Source organism: Melospiza melodia, chromosome 9 (genome assembly GCF_035770615.1).
Source record: "Melospiza melodia melodia isolate bMelMel2 chromosome 9, bMelMel2.pri, whole genome shotgun sequence".
Taxonomy (NCBI): domain Eukaryota; kingdom Metazoa; phylum Chordata; class Aves; order Passeriformes; family Passerellidae; genus Melospiza; species Melospiza melodia.
Genome location: NC_086202.1, coordinates 3,847,618 through 3,860,611, shown reverse-complemented (window position 1 = coordinate 3,860,611; position 12,994 = coordinate 3,847,618). Strand labels below are relative to the sequence as shown.

Sequence of the window (12,994 nt, the reverse complement as noted above, 5' to 3'; positions counted from 1 at the left end):
TGGGAACAAATGTGCACCAGCAAGATAAAATCCTAGGGAGTTTTCCAGCACAAACCACACTCAGGAAGCAGATGCCAAGCTTTTCATCTGTTCAGCCTGCTCCATCCAAGCTTTCCCATCATCTAGACCAAGCCTTGGACCAGACAGACGATTTTTCAGCCACATTTTCATTCTCTTGCTACTGTCAAATCAACATTGGGCAACGTTTTGTCTGCCGGCGTTTCTTCCCAGGATTAGCAACAGATGTCTCAATCAGCACAGCAAAAACACAATTTCTCCCTTCTCCTCGGCTACAAACACAACCTTTCATCATGCTCAGATTCAGGTTCTGGGCTGGTAGCACTTCAGTTTGTTAAAATTGGGAGGGAGAAGTTTGCATCTCCGTAAGCCCGTGGCAAACAAGCCCTGAGCGCCTTCAGAAGCAGGGCTGGCTTCTGTGTGGGAAGATAAATCCCTGCATTCTGAGTGGTCAGGATTTTTTTTTTCCTTTATATACTCTAAGATCTTCTAACACCAGGCATTTAGAATTTAATTTTTCTTGACTCCAGGCAATGACAGTAACGCATCCTTCAAGCCAAATTCCTCTGCTTCTCTTTCTGTCCCTTAATAAAGCAAAACTAACCTAAAAGAAAGAGGATAATAAGGATTTTGCACACTTAAACCAGCCAGCAAGCACCTACCCAGATCCAGGAACTGGAACACCATGTGCATGGTGTACCTCATGTTTGAGGCATGGTCCTCCAGGCGAAGAACAAGGATCTGATCTTTGTTAAAAACTGTCAGCCAGTCCAGGAGATACACAACATAGAGCCCTACCTGCAACCTCACCTGTAAGAACAAAAAAACCCAAATTAGCTCACCTTACACCACAAAACAACACTCAACTCTCTCATCTGGGCAAAAAAATAAAATCCCCAAAATGTGCTTTTAAGGAATGACAGAAAGAAAGCATGTGAATAATTTTCAATCTTCCTCCCTTTTTCTGAACAGCTTAAAGAAATCTTTGCAAAGAGCTTTTCTGCTGGTGAGAGATGTCATTTTACCAAGCTGCAGCAGCCACAGGTGTGTGCAGAAGTGCTGCGCAGACACAGTTATCTGCAGAAGGGTGCTCAGCCACCCCACAGCCAAGCTCTCTGTGCTTGGAGCCTTCACTGAGACACTGAGGGCTCTCAGCCCCTGATGAACAGCAATTCAAGGGCAGATGCTCAGTCCTGCCCCTCCTCCAGACCCCAAGGCTGCTTATTTCAGTTTGATTTCACCTTGGGGAAATAGTTTAGGGGTGGGTTTGGCAGCGCTGCATTAAAACTTGGACTCAGTGACCTTACAGGACTTTTCCAACCTAAATGAGTCCACTGCAGGTGGCACTGCCATGAGCAGGACAAATATTCTGCCTTGCTGTCAGGTGTTAGATTTGGGTGCATTTTGCTGCATCCCCTGATTGCAATAATTGAGATCTCAGCTGCAGCAGCATTGATGGTGCCTTGTCTGAGTACCCAGAGAGCCAGAGCAGAGAGGGGAAAAAAGCAGATTTTCAGCCTCTCCTGCCCTCATCTCTGTTTTTCTTCCTTCCGCAATTTTACATAACAAGTTGAAACATAAAAAGAGTAGCCTTGGTGTTCTTAAAAAGTTCAGCCTCCAACTGTGCTTATAAATATTTTTCTAAATCCCTTCAGGCTCAGAGGAGAGGAACACGAATCCCCAGTCTTAAGCATCTTTCATAAAAGAGACTTAACATCTTCAGCTCACATTACCACAGAGCCCATCAAGTCAGACAACAACTCCTTTCACTCCTGACACTGCCCCATGACATACAATGATACCTAAATTCCCCTTAAAAAGCCTTGTTTTGAATTATTGCTGAATTATTATTATCCCGTGTGATTCTGATGCATGTCTTTGGCTGTTTATAACAGAAGTCTCCACATTTAGCAGATTTCTTTATAGATGTGCTACACCAGAACCTGGAACTCCTTATTTGATGAAGACACCAGGCTAAGATGGGAAAATTCAAACTAATTCAAAATAATTCTGGCAGGGCAGTGTGGTGGTGTTTGCAGGAGTCCCAGGATGAGGGAAGAGATGAGGATCTGATTCCATGTTTCAGAAGGCGGATTGATTATTTTATTATATATTATATTAAAAGAAAATTATAAATTAAAACTATACTAAAAGAATAGAAGAAAGGATTTCATCAGAAGGCTTGAAAGGAATAGAAAGGAATGGAACGATAATAAAATCTTGTGACTGACTAGAGTCTGAGCCAGCTGACTGTGATTGGCCATTAATTAAAAACAACCAACATGGACCAATGACAGATGCACCTGTTGCATTCCACACCAGCAGATAAATATTGTTTTTCTTTTCTTTTGAGGCTTCTCAGGAGAAAAAATCCTGGCAAAAGGATTTTTCATAAAATATGTCCATGACAGGGCAGCACCCCAGCCCTCAGTCAGTGCCTCATTCCACTCAGCACTGGGGCAAACTTGCGGTTTAATGTTTCTTTTCTCACTCCAGGCTCTTGTAAATAGCTTCTCCATCTTCCTTGTGCACTCCTTCAGGCGCTGGCAGGCTGGGATCACCCTGGTCACTGTGCCTTTCTCTGGGAAATGTTCTTGCCACTGATTCCAGTGCCAAACACCCCTTTCTTCCCCCTCAGCATCCATCAGCAGCCAGGATGCCCAGGACACCTCTCTGGTTGCAGAAACACATTAACAAACAGCAAACCCCTTCTTTTCCTGGCACAGGCACAGAATTAGCAACCTAATGAGCTCACCAGGGACAGCAATCCTCACTCCTTCAGTGCACAGCAAACCACGAGCACAACAGATTTAGCAACTTGGCTGAAGAAGAAGCTAAAAAAGGCCACTGAGGAGCACAGTTGGCATGTGGGTTTTATTACAAGCACCTGCTTGTGGCTCTATGGAAGGAAAGAGGCCTCCTCTGCTCGATTCCAAAAGCATCTTCTTCAAGAGGGCTGCTGAAGAGAACAAATGGAGACGGGTTCTGCACCCTGAGGATGAACATAAAGAGGAAAATCTTTCCTTCTGGTTCTCTCTCTGCCTTTCTCTGCCTCACTGGAAGGAATACATTTGTGCAAGCAGATGGCTGGAAAATTCTGTGATGCTGCCCAGCAGCAACTGGTGTGTGAGGGAGCCCTGGGGGCTCAGCCAGGGCTGAGCAGCTCCAACCCACCTGGTGAGAGAGAGCAGTGTCCTGTTTGCTCTGCTGCTGCTGCAGGGCCCCAGCCCATGGAATGCACTTGTTATTTTATCCAGGGGAAGAGGCAATAACTTCACCCCAGAGGCAAAGGAGGGAACTATTCCCTCCAAATCCTGAGCAAATAAAAGAGGATTGAATGGCAAACTGGCCAGATGAGATACTTCCAGTCCATCTCTTCCATATTATTCTCTGGCCTTGAGCAAAATCTGAAGTCAGTTCTATGCTAAAATTGTGAATTTTGGAATTGTAAGCCTGTAATACTTTTCCATTCCCCTGCCAGCAGTTTATGTGTTTCCTTGTATAATTTTCTGGCATGGACAATTAAAAAAAAAAAAAAGATTTTATCTAGTTATTGGTAGCCTTTTCTTACAAAAGAACACATAATTTATTCTGATTTTGAGGCAATTTGGTACTGCAAAGATCTTTGCCAGAGCTACTTTTTTGGAGACATCTGCAAAAAGCTTGCACATTAAATTGTAATCTTCACTAAATGTGCTCTCCATGCACTTGCACAATAGGAAAGCTGTGTTATCCCTGTTGGCATTCAGCAGGGAACAGGCTGAGGAGACAGCTGGGCCCCCACACCATCTTTTGCATGTCTACATGTATATTTATACCCTCCACTTTACAAATGAAGAGGGAAAAAGTTGTGATTTCTTGCTGCTTCCTTGCACAGGATTTTGGTGTTTTAACAACCTTTCCACCAGGCTGTCCAGCTGGACAGTGCCCAGGCAGAAAGGGACCTGATGGACAGCAGGGTGGACATGAGCCAGCAGAGTGCCCTGGTTGCCAAGAAGGCCAAAGGCTGCTGGCCTGGGTCAGGAATGGTGTGGCCAGAGAAGCAGGAGGTCGTTCTGTACTCAGCACTGGTGAGGGCACACCCTGAGTGCTGTGCCCAGCTCTGCCCCTCAGCTTGGGCAGGACCTTGGGACACTGAGCACATCCAGAGGGGCTGGGGACACAAACCCTGTGAGGAACCCCTGAGGGAGCTGGGGGGGCTCAGCCTGGAGAAAAGGAGACTCAGGGCTGCCCCCATCACTCTCACAGCTCCTGAAAGGTGCCTGTGCTCAGCTGGGGCTGGGCTCTGTCTGCAGCAGCACTGACACAACCAGAGCACACAGCCTCAAGGGAAATACAGGTTGGATATCAGGGAAAATAGAGTGATAAAGTTGTGGAATGGCTGCCCGGGGAGGTGGTACAGTCCCCATCCCTGGGTGTGTTTAACAGAGCCTGGATGTGGCACTGGGGGCCAGGGTTCGGTTGAGGGGTTGGGCCTGGGTTGACTCAATGATCTTGAAGGCCTCTTCCAAGCTGGTGATTCTGTGAATTGTGTGAAACAAGCAAGGAGCCCCAGGTGTCAGGGGATACGTACGGGCATGGCGTTGTTGAGGGTGTTGTTGTAGACGCAGGCTCGCAGGGAGAAGTCCAGCACACAGCCCTCAAACAGCTGCAGCGACTCCGCCACCTTCTCGTGGAAATCCTCCGCGGATTTGTTGGCGCTGGCGAAGTACAGATAATCAGAGTACAGCCTGTGAGAGAGAAACATGGCACTGAGGGGCTGAGAGAATGGAGGAACATCTATTTACACCACAGATTTACCAATTCCAATCAGCTACAGGAATCCAGGGAAAGGGGATGTGTGTGTAACAGCGTCCCGCCCACAGCCTGTCACCCAGTGACATTTTTTTCATTCATTTCATTTCATTCACAGCAAAACCCTCTCCAGGGGATTTTGAACAGCATCCCCACTTTCAAGGTCTGCATCCCCGGAGACCTGACCCTAGAAATCGTGTGAGCCAAAGTTTTCTCCTGAAGGCAAAATTTAGACTTTAAATTCATGTTCTCTGTGAACAGAACCGGTCTCAGCTGATGTTGCTGCCCCTCTACACCTGGTCTTCCATGGTCAGGAACACCTGTCTCTAAAACTTAAAGCTGATTTTAGAAACTTTAATTTTAGGTGGGTTAGAAAGAGTAATTCTTATATTACTACCAAGCTGGCTACAGTCATGTATTAGAAAGAGTTCAGATTTCCCATTCCTTTCACAGGAAGCTTCACCTCCAATCTTTCCATCAAAAAACTTCCAATTTACAGCAGTCTACCTGTTGATTTTCTTTTTTCTTTTTTTTTTGTTTTTAAAGATGAAGCAGATGTTTCTCTAAGTTACAAAGCATTATCCCTCATTGCTCACTTTTAGCACAATTACTAAAAATTACTTTAAAAAGATAATGTAAATTCAAATTCCTTTGGGGGTGTGTGGTGAAAAAACCCAAAACCTACAAGCAAGGAAAATATCAATTTTAGCATTAAGCCCTGAAACCTTGATTAGGCTTTTGCAAGATAAGCATGTTTTAAAGAGACAAAGGAAATACCTGGACATGACACAAATATTAGATCTGCTGAACATGGTATTTTAACTTCCATTCATAATTAGCCTTAGAATGACCAGAACCACAATAATACCACAGAATTTTAAAGACAATTTTGTATCACTTAAGGAGTCACTTCCCCAACTGTGTTTGCAGCTCAGATCTGATGCCTCCACAGTATCCTTCTCTTGATAAATTCCAGAAATCCTATATATTTTTCAGCCTCTTTCAAAAAACCACAGGTGTTTAAGAAATAAAAACACCAATCTATTTAGGTCTCAATTATTACTGCAGTCACCTTTTGTATTGCGCTCAGTTTATTTATCCTTTAACTTCCCTGTATTTCCGTGGGTACTTAAAAACACCTCATTTGGAAAGTTTAGGCCTAAATCCAGCAAAGCACTTAAGCACAGGAACAGCCCCACTGCACTCATTATTTATGTCAGTGTTTTGCAAGAACAGAATTTTAATTCCCATGTGAAACAAATGAAGACACTCTGTTCATTTAAAAGGAAGAAGAAAGGGAAAAGCTGAAGGACCAGGCCAGATGAGTTCACCTAAATTAGACACACAAGAACATCCCCTGCTTGCAGGAAATGTGGATATCAGGACCCAGCTTGTCCCAGGGATTGTGGGACTGAGTGGTGAAAGGCTTCTTCCTGGGAAAAATCAGCCAGCAGGCAGCAGGTATAGCATGGGCCAGGCTGAAGGGTCATTACAAAGGTTTAATATGACTGCTTGGTGTTTCTAACCATCCATCAAAAGAAATGCATCATTTTTCAGACTCGTTGGCATCTTATGAAAACTACGTTCTTGAGGACAAGTTCTCCCTCTGCAGGGCAGCTGAGATTTCCTTTCCATTTTTCTTTTTCCTTTTATTCCACATCTGTTTTTAATTCCGAGGACATCTGCCTTTGCTGATTAGGATTTCAGCTGTTCTAGCTACTTGAAGTCCTTCCCTTCCACCTCTGTCTATCCCAATGAAATAATGACACCAGTTGACAACAACCATCTCAAAATAAAAGATGTTATTCAGGTATTTCCAGCTAGGGATACCCAGACTTTGTGCAGGTTAGATCAGAGCCCATCCCAGCCCCCTGCCCTCCTGGCTGCTCCAAGGAACCTGTCCCACCAATGGATGGGCTGTCCCTTCTGCTTTTGCTCCTGCAGCTCAGATGAGCCATCAGGAATGCAGGGAATTGCAAACAAAGAGGAGCCAGTTTGTCACAAACACCGTCAAGGAGATGGAGCTGACTTTTTCTGTGACCCCTGCTAAAGCTGGCGAAGAGCTACACCTCCACTACAGAGGGTGCTTAAGGCAATCAGGGAGTTTGTCACTAATTTACATGAGGAAGCCACTCCAGCCACTCTCTTGCATAAAATTACCATCTGTTAACTCCTGGGGTCAGGAGATGCCGTTGATGTGGAGAGCTGCATTTCCTGACACAGGAGCTGGGAACCATCTCCCAGCCCTGCTCCCACCACAGCCACGTCCTGCCAGCAGGGCAGCTCCTTGGGGAGCATCCCCCAGCTCTGGAAGCTGCTGGGCAGTGGCTACAGGCTCCCTGCACACACAGCACGGGGCTGCTCTTCTGCCAGAGCCACCAGAGCCTGCTCCTCACCATCACCTTCATCCCCACCGTGGGAATCTATAAAATCAGACCGTTTTAGGAAGGTGGTAAAAAGACAGGCTTCAGATACAGCGGAATTGTGAACAGTGCTAAAACAGCAGAAAAAATATCTAAGCTGTAGAGAAGACATGAGAAATAGAACAATAGAGCTGTGTAGCTTGGCTGTATATAAATTTGTGTCTGTACATAAATTGCTGGCGTCACCCACCATCATCTTCATCCCCACCATCACTGGTATCCCCCCACCATCACCTGCATCTCCAATCATCATCTTCATCCCCACCACTCCATCCCATCCCATCCCATCCCATCCCATCCATCCCATCCCATCCCATCCCATCCCATCCCATCCCATCCCATCCCATCCCATCCCATTTTCCTTTCCTTTCCTTTCCTTTCCTTTCCTTTCCTTTCCTTTCCTTTCCTTTCCTTTCCTTTCCTTTCCTTTCCTTTCCTTTCCTTTCCTTTCCTTTCCTTTTCTCCCTTTCCTTTTCTCCCTTTCCTTTCCCCTTTCCTTTCCTTTCCTTTCCTTTCCTTTCCTTTCCTTTCCTTTCCTTTCCTTTCCTTTCCTTTCCTTTCCTTTCCTTTCCTTTCCTTTCCTTTCCTTTCCTTTCCTTTCCTTTCCTTTCCTTTCCTTTCCTTTCCTTTCCTTTCCTTTCCTTTCCGTTTTTTGTTGCTTTGCCCCTGAGCACAGACCCTGCCACAAGTATTCTGACTATCCCTATGGAGCTACAGTGAGGAGGAGTTCATTCACACCCCCTCAATCTGAGCCTTGTGGACTCTGCCTTCATCCCCTCCACCCTCCCCATCACCCTCATCATCATTATCCTGCTTCAGAGGACACAGTGGGAAAGATTGTCCCAGAAATCTGGAGGAAGACTGGAGAGAAAAAGTGAAATACAAGTGGAAAGCTGGGCATTCCTGACTCTCCACAGCCATTTAAAACAGCCCATACCTTGGGAAAAGCCAAGCACTTTCCCTGCAAACAAAGTCAGGAAGACCAAGGATGAACTCCTGTAGTTGTTGGCTGTGCAAGCTACAAATGCCCAGTGAAACTTTACAGGACTGTCTCACCAAGCACTTGAAAGAGTTTGTAAAAATTGTATCATTTGCTGACTCTGGAGCTATTTAATCATTCTCAATCATTATTATTTAATCAGTTTAAACTGCAAACCCCATGAAAACATAGATTTTACTCTACTTAAATGAAATGAAACATTTCCCAGGATTATTTCTGCTGAGATCTGGAGACGCAGTGCCCTCCTAGTCTAAAGAGCCCTGCTGAGATCCAGGGCACATTAGCTCAGGTAATGGCATTAGATTGTCATTTGAAAACATAAAAATTCTTTTCTTCAGAGTAGCTCAGTAGTCCAGGCATGGAACTCATGGCATTCACACTCACATGCTTCTCTTTAAAACATTATCACTGTTACCTGTGCCAAAATACACAGAATAAAACCCCTCTTGTCACAACCAAGTAGCTCTCAAACACCACGTGAATATTTACTGAATATTGACTTGCATGCAACAGAGTGAGAGCTGAAATATTATTATACAAGAAAATTTTCATGCTCACCTTTCAACAGGGTCCCTCAGCATGATGATAAGTTTGGCATTTGGTTGGAAGGCATGGATAAAATCCTGGATTAGGAAGGGAGGTTCTCCTTCAGTGCTGTTGTCATAGAAGAAAATCCAAGCGTTGTTGTCCCACATTGTCGAGGCACTGGCCTCCCCTGGAAATGAAAAGCATCTCTGCTGGTAACTCATTCCATTCTTCATGATGGAGTGGAAACTGGCTGAATTTTTAGGTGCTATAAGGCAGACCAAAATTGACTCAAAATGAATTTCAGCACACCCCAGTTCTTGCAGACTGCTGTGGCTGAAGCTCCCAGAGCTGCAGCAACCCCACTGCCCTGTCCTTTGGGAATGCAGGGATGCTCAAGGCAGGTTTTATGCAATTCCACCTGAAATGCTGCTCTCCATGGCCACACGGCTTCCTGCTGGTGGCTAACACATGCAAATAGATTTAATTTGGGCTGGAATGGACTGCTCAGGGGTTTAGCACCTTTTCCAGTCATGGAAATCATGGAATCACAGAATGATCTGAGCTGGAAGGGATCTCAAAGATCATCTTGTTCCCATCCTTTCCACTGGGCCAGGTGGCTCCAAACTCCTTCCAACCCAACCTCTTGAGGAGGCAGGAGTTTGTCCCTGCTGAAGTCTTAAAATGCTCATTGTAGCATCCACAGGTTGGCCTTATTGCTCCCAATCTCAGAGAAGCAGCTTGCTAACAAATTGTAAAATTTCCCACAGAAAAATGTGGAAACCATCGCCCCTGCTGATCAACACTGTGGAAAACATAATCAGGAGAATCACTGAGCATATAAGAAATATTTAAAAAGCAGCTGAGATGCATCATTAAGGTTTGAAAGATTATTTTTTATATAATTATTCATGTAGAACAAGTCAACTATTTATAAATAGATAAAGGGGTTATAGAATAAATAGCACACTTTGGTAAGATGTCAGATTCTGGTATCTTCAGTGTCTGAAGAAGCTCACGCAGAATGCAATGCTACAGGGAGAAATATATTCAGTAAAAATCTCTGCCAGAGTGAGATATATGATGGTTCAGCTGCTAAATAAATGATCTGATATGTTGTTTTGAATTTTGTAACCTTCTCTGTCTTTTTAAGCAATCCTGGCATTTATGTGGCACAGTACTATTCAATAAAACATGTGCAGAAGCTTTTTGGGGACTTACACACTCTGACAGTCTAATGAAAGCTAACTCTTGCTAATGAGGTTTTCCAAATCAAAGGGAAGGAGATTAAAAAAATAATAATGTTGTAGGCTTATGGACTTGTACATTATTTCCCTATTTTTTTCTTCCTTCCTCTGCTGGGAAAGCCCAATAAAGATTTAAAAAGATGGACAAAGCACAACATGAGAAAGGTACTGGCTCCAAACTTGGGCTGAACATAATGCGATTCATTAATAAAGTCTGGGAGTTGTTAGAAAACACATTAATCTTCTGTCACGTTCATTTTGCCTCTCTTCAGGAGGAGGAGATCAGCTCCATTGGCTGTAGCTGGGTGTTCACAACAGCTCCGCTCTTCCATTCTAAATTAATTAGCCAAAGCACTGCCTAATCACCAGCAGGCTTCCACTTGTCAATTAAAACTCAATTAGCCCAGCTCCCACGCTGGGTGAGGCAGAAACACAAAGGATTAAGCAGAGGCCAGGAGCTGGGACAGCCCTGCCACAGAAAGCTCTGCTGACCACCAGGACGTGGGGAAAGCAGGGGGAAGGAGCCCCTGCAGGCATGGGGGGCACCTTGGCAAGTCCCTGCTCCAGCCCCTGGCAGGCACAGCCTCCAACAGCTCCCTCAAAAGTGTTTGCATCGATCATGGCAAGGTAATTAAAATCTGTGACCCCATCCAGCCACCTATTCCTGCCTGGACTGGATCTGCTCATCCTGCACAGCTCTCTGCTCTGTCCCTTGATCACCTCAGGTGTTCTGTTGGATTTATCCCAATCGGCATGGCCAAACCTGCAGACACCTCCCCACGCTGCTGCAGTGGGAACTACAAAAATCCCCAGTGCATTTACACATAAATGGCAGATTCTCCTAACATCAGAGCCCACATTCCACAGAAAATGTGAATTCCACCACCTCAAATCTGCAGGCAGGACACAAGGCAGGGAGACAAATCTCATAATCATAAAGGTTGGAGAAGACCTCCAAGATTGTTAAGTCCAACCCAAGATCACAGGCACAAAACCAAACCATGCTAAAGCATTAACAGAGATCAAGGTGCTGCTCCAGCCCAGCAAAACTTGGGCTCAAGAGGCTAAATCTTCCCACAAGATGACTGCAATGAATTTAATGAGGGGAAAAAAATATATATAAAAATATAATAACCATTCTGGTCCCTGCTGACTTTCATAATTTTAATTTCCTGTGGCAGGCAAACAAAAGTTTTTCTGACAATTTGACAGTGTTTGGTTTAATATAATATAATTATATATAATATATAGATATAGATACATATAATATCTTTATTATTATTATTATTATTATTATTATTATTATTATTATTATTATTATTATTATTATTATTATTATTATTATTATTATTAATTATTAATTATTATATGCAATATATATTATATTATATATCATATATGTAATATATAATAATATACTGTATATATATGTATATATGTAATATGTATACTATATAGATAATTATAATTATATATAATTATAATATAATAAGGGTTTAATACCTGCAAAGAGAACAAGCCATACTAAACATGAGATAAATTAATCACCAACAATTAAGTGTGCTTAATTATGCCGGTGCAACTGATTTGGCTTTTTTCTCATGGACTTAAAGATCACATGAATTATTAAATTGTCTAAAGAATGGTGCATAACCTCTTCATTCAGTCATTAATGGATTAGCATCATATTGTGTTTTCACAAGTCATTCCTCTGAATTTATCTTATTAATGATTCCACATAAACAAATCCTGTTCAGAATGCCTCAGGCTGGATCAGCCCTGTCCTCTGGGGTTCATCTCTAAACAGATAATGAGGCTTTTTTTAGGAAAATGCAGTTATTACCCACTAGGTTTAATAACCAAAGAAGCCTAACTTTTCAAAATAATATAACATGATGAACTACTGAAATATTTACAGTTTTAATTTGATTTTTATTTGCAGTCATCTCAAATAAGAAAAGGAAGATTATGAGAAAACCTGATGTTCATACAGATTCATTTTAGGCTAGGTGGCTTTGTTTTGTTGTTTGCCAAGGTCATAAAAGACTGCCTTAATGAGTATAATCATTCAAGACTTTTCCTGCAAACTTAATAAGAAAACCCAGCAGAACCTTAATGAAACAAGAAATGAGACCACAGGAAAAAGAAACACAAAGTGAACCCTACAAAAAGCTGCAACAGGAGGTGGGTAATCAAAGATGCACGTTGCCAATTAGATTAGTGAATTTAATTAGTATAAGCACTTCACCCATCAAAGGACAGGAGATATTATTGTAAGTAGCAGGAAAATCTGCAGATGTCCTTGATGGCAGCATTTCTTAAGAACCCCATCTTGTAAGTATTGCTGAGTGTTGCAATGTTTAATAAAGTGAATGATGGACTTACATGGAGGCTGGGGAAGTACTGAAGAAATGTGACTCAGACAAGGCTCTGGTTTAACCAACCTAAGGCATCATCACCATCTCATCCAGCCAGCAACAGGTTAAAATTTTAGGTTATCATGACACCAAACCCCCAGTAATTCTGAGGGCAGGCAGTAAAATCTTGTCTCTATTTTCTGTAGAATTGTGGCTTCAAGCCTACTTGAAAAGTCTCTTTTTGACAGGCAACTGTCACTTGCACAACTACTTTTTGCAAGGAATATGTCTGATTTCCCTGTGAAATAAGACTGGTAAAATTCCCATCCCCTCACTTTTCTGGTTTTAGCAGACAGCAAAAGCAGAATTTAGAAGTTTGTGATGTTCCTCATGGGCCCTGTAAACCAGTACACCATGGGCTAGAGTGGATGAGCCCCGAGGATTGACCACTGTGTGTCAGGGAAAGCAATCCAGGGATCCCTCCCTAGAGCCCAGGGCTCACCATGGACTTCCACAAAGTACAATAAAACAGCACTTCTAGACCATTCTTAGTGGTAATTAGGTCATTTAACACCAACTAATTATATCAATTTCTTCTGTTGGAGCTTAAGAGCCACTGGGAGCTTTTGC

General features: G+C 43.2%; 1 protein-coding gene across 2 annotated transcripts in view; it reads right to left on the bottom strand.

Moving 5' to 3' along the window:
• Positions 1 to 12,994, bottom strand: part of CHST15 (carbohydrate sulfotransferase 15) — a 46,429-nt gene that overhangs the window by 1,117 nt on the left and 32,318 nt on the right. For both annotated transcript variants that reach the window (XM_063163034.1, XM_063163033.1), the window contains exons 5-7: positions 8,794 to 8,950; positions 4,592 to 4,748; positions 681 to 828 (exon numbers count right to left, since the gene is read on the bottom strand). In XM_063163034.1, coding sequence (XP_063019104.1) covers positions 681 to 828; positions 4,592 to 4,748; positions 8,794 to 8,950 — 462 coding nt within the window. The remainder of the gene's footprint in view (positions 1 to 680; positions 829 to 4,591; positions 4,749 to 8,793; positions 8,951 to 12,994) is intronic.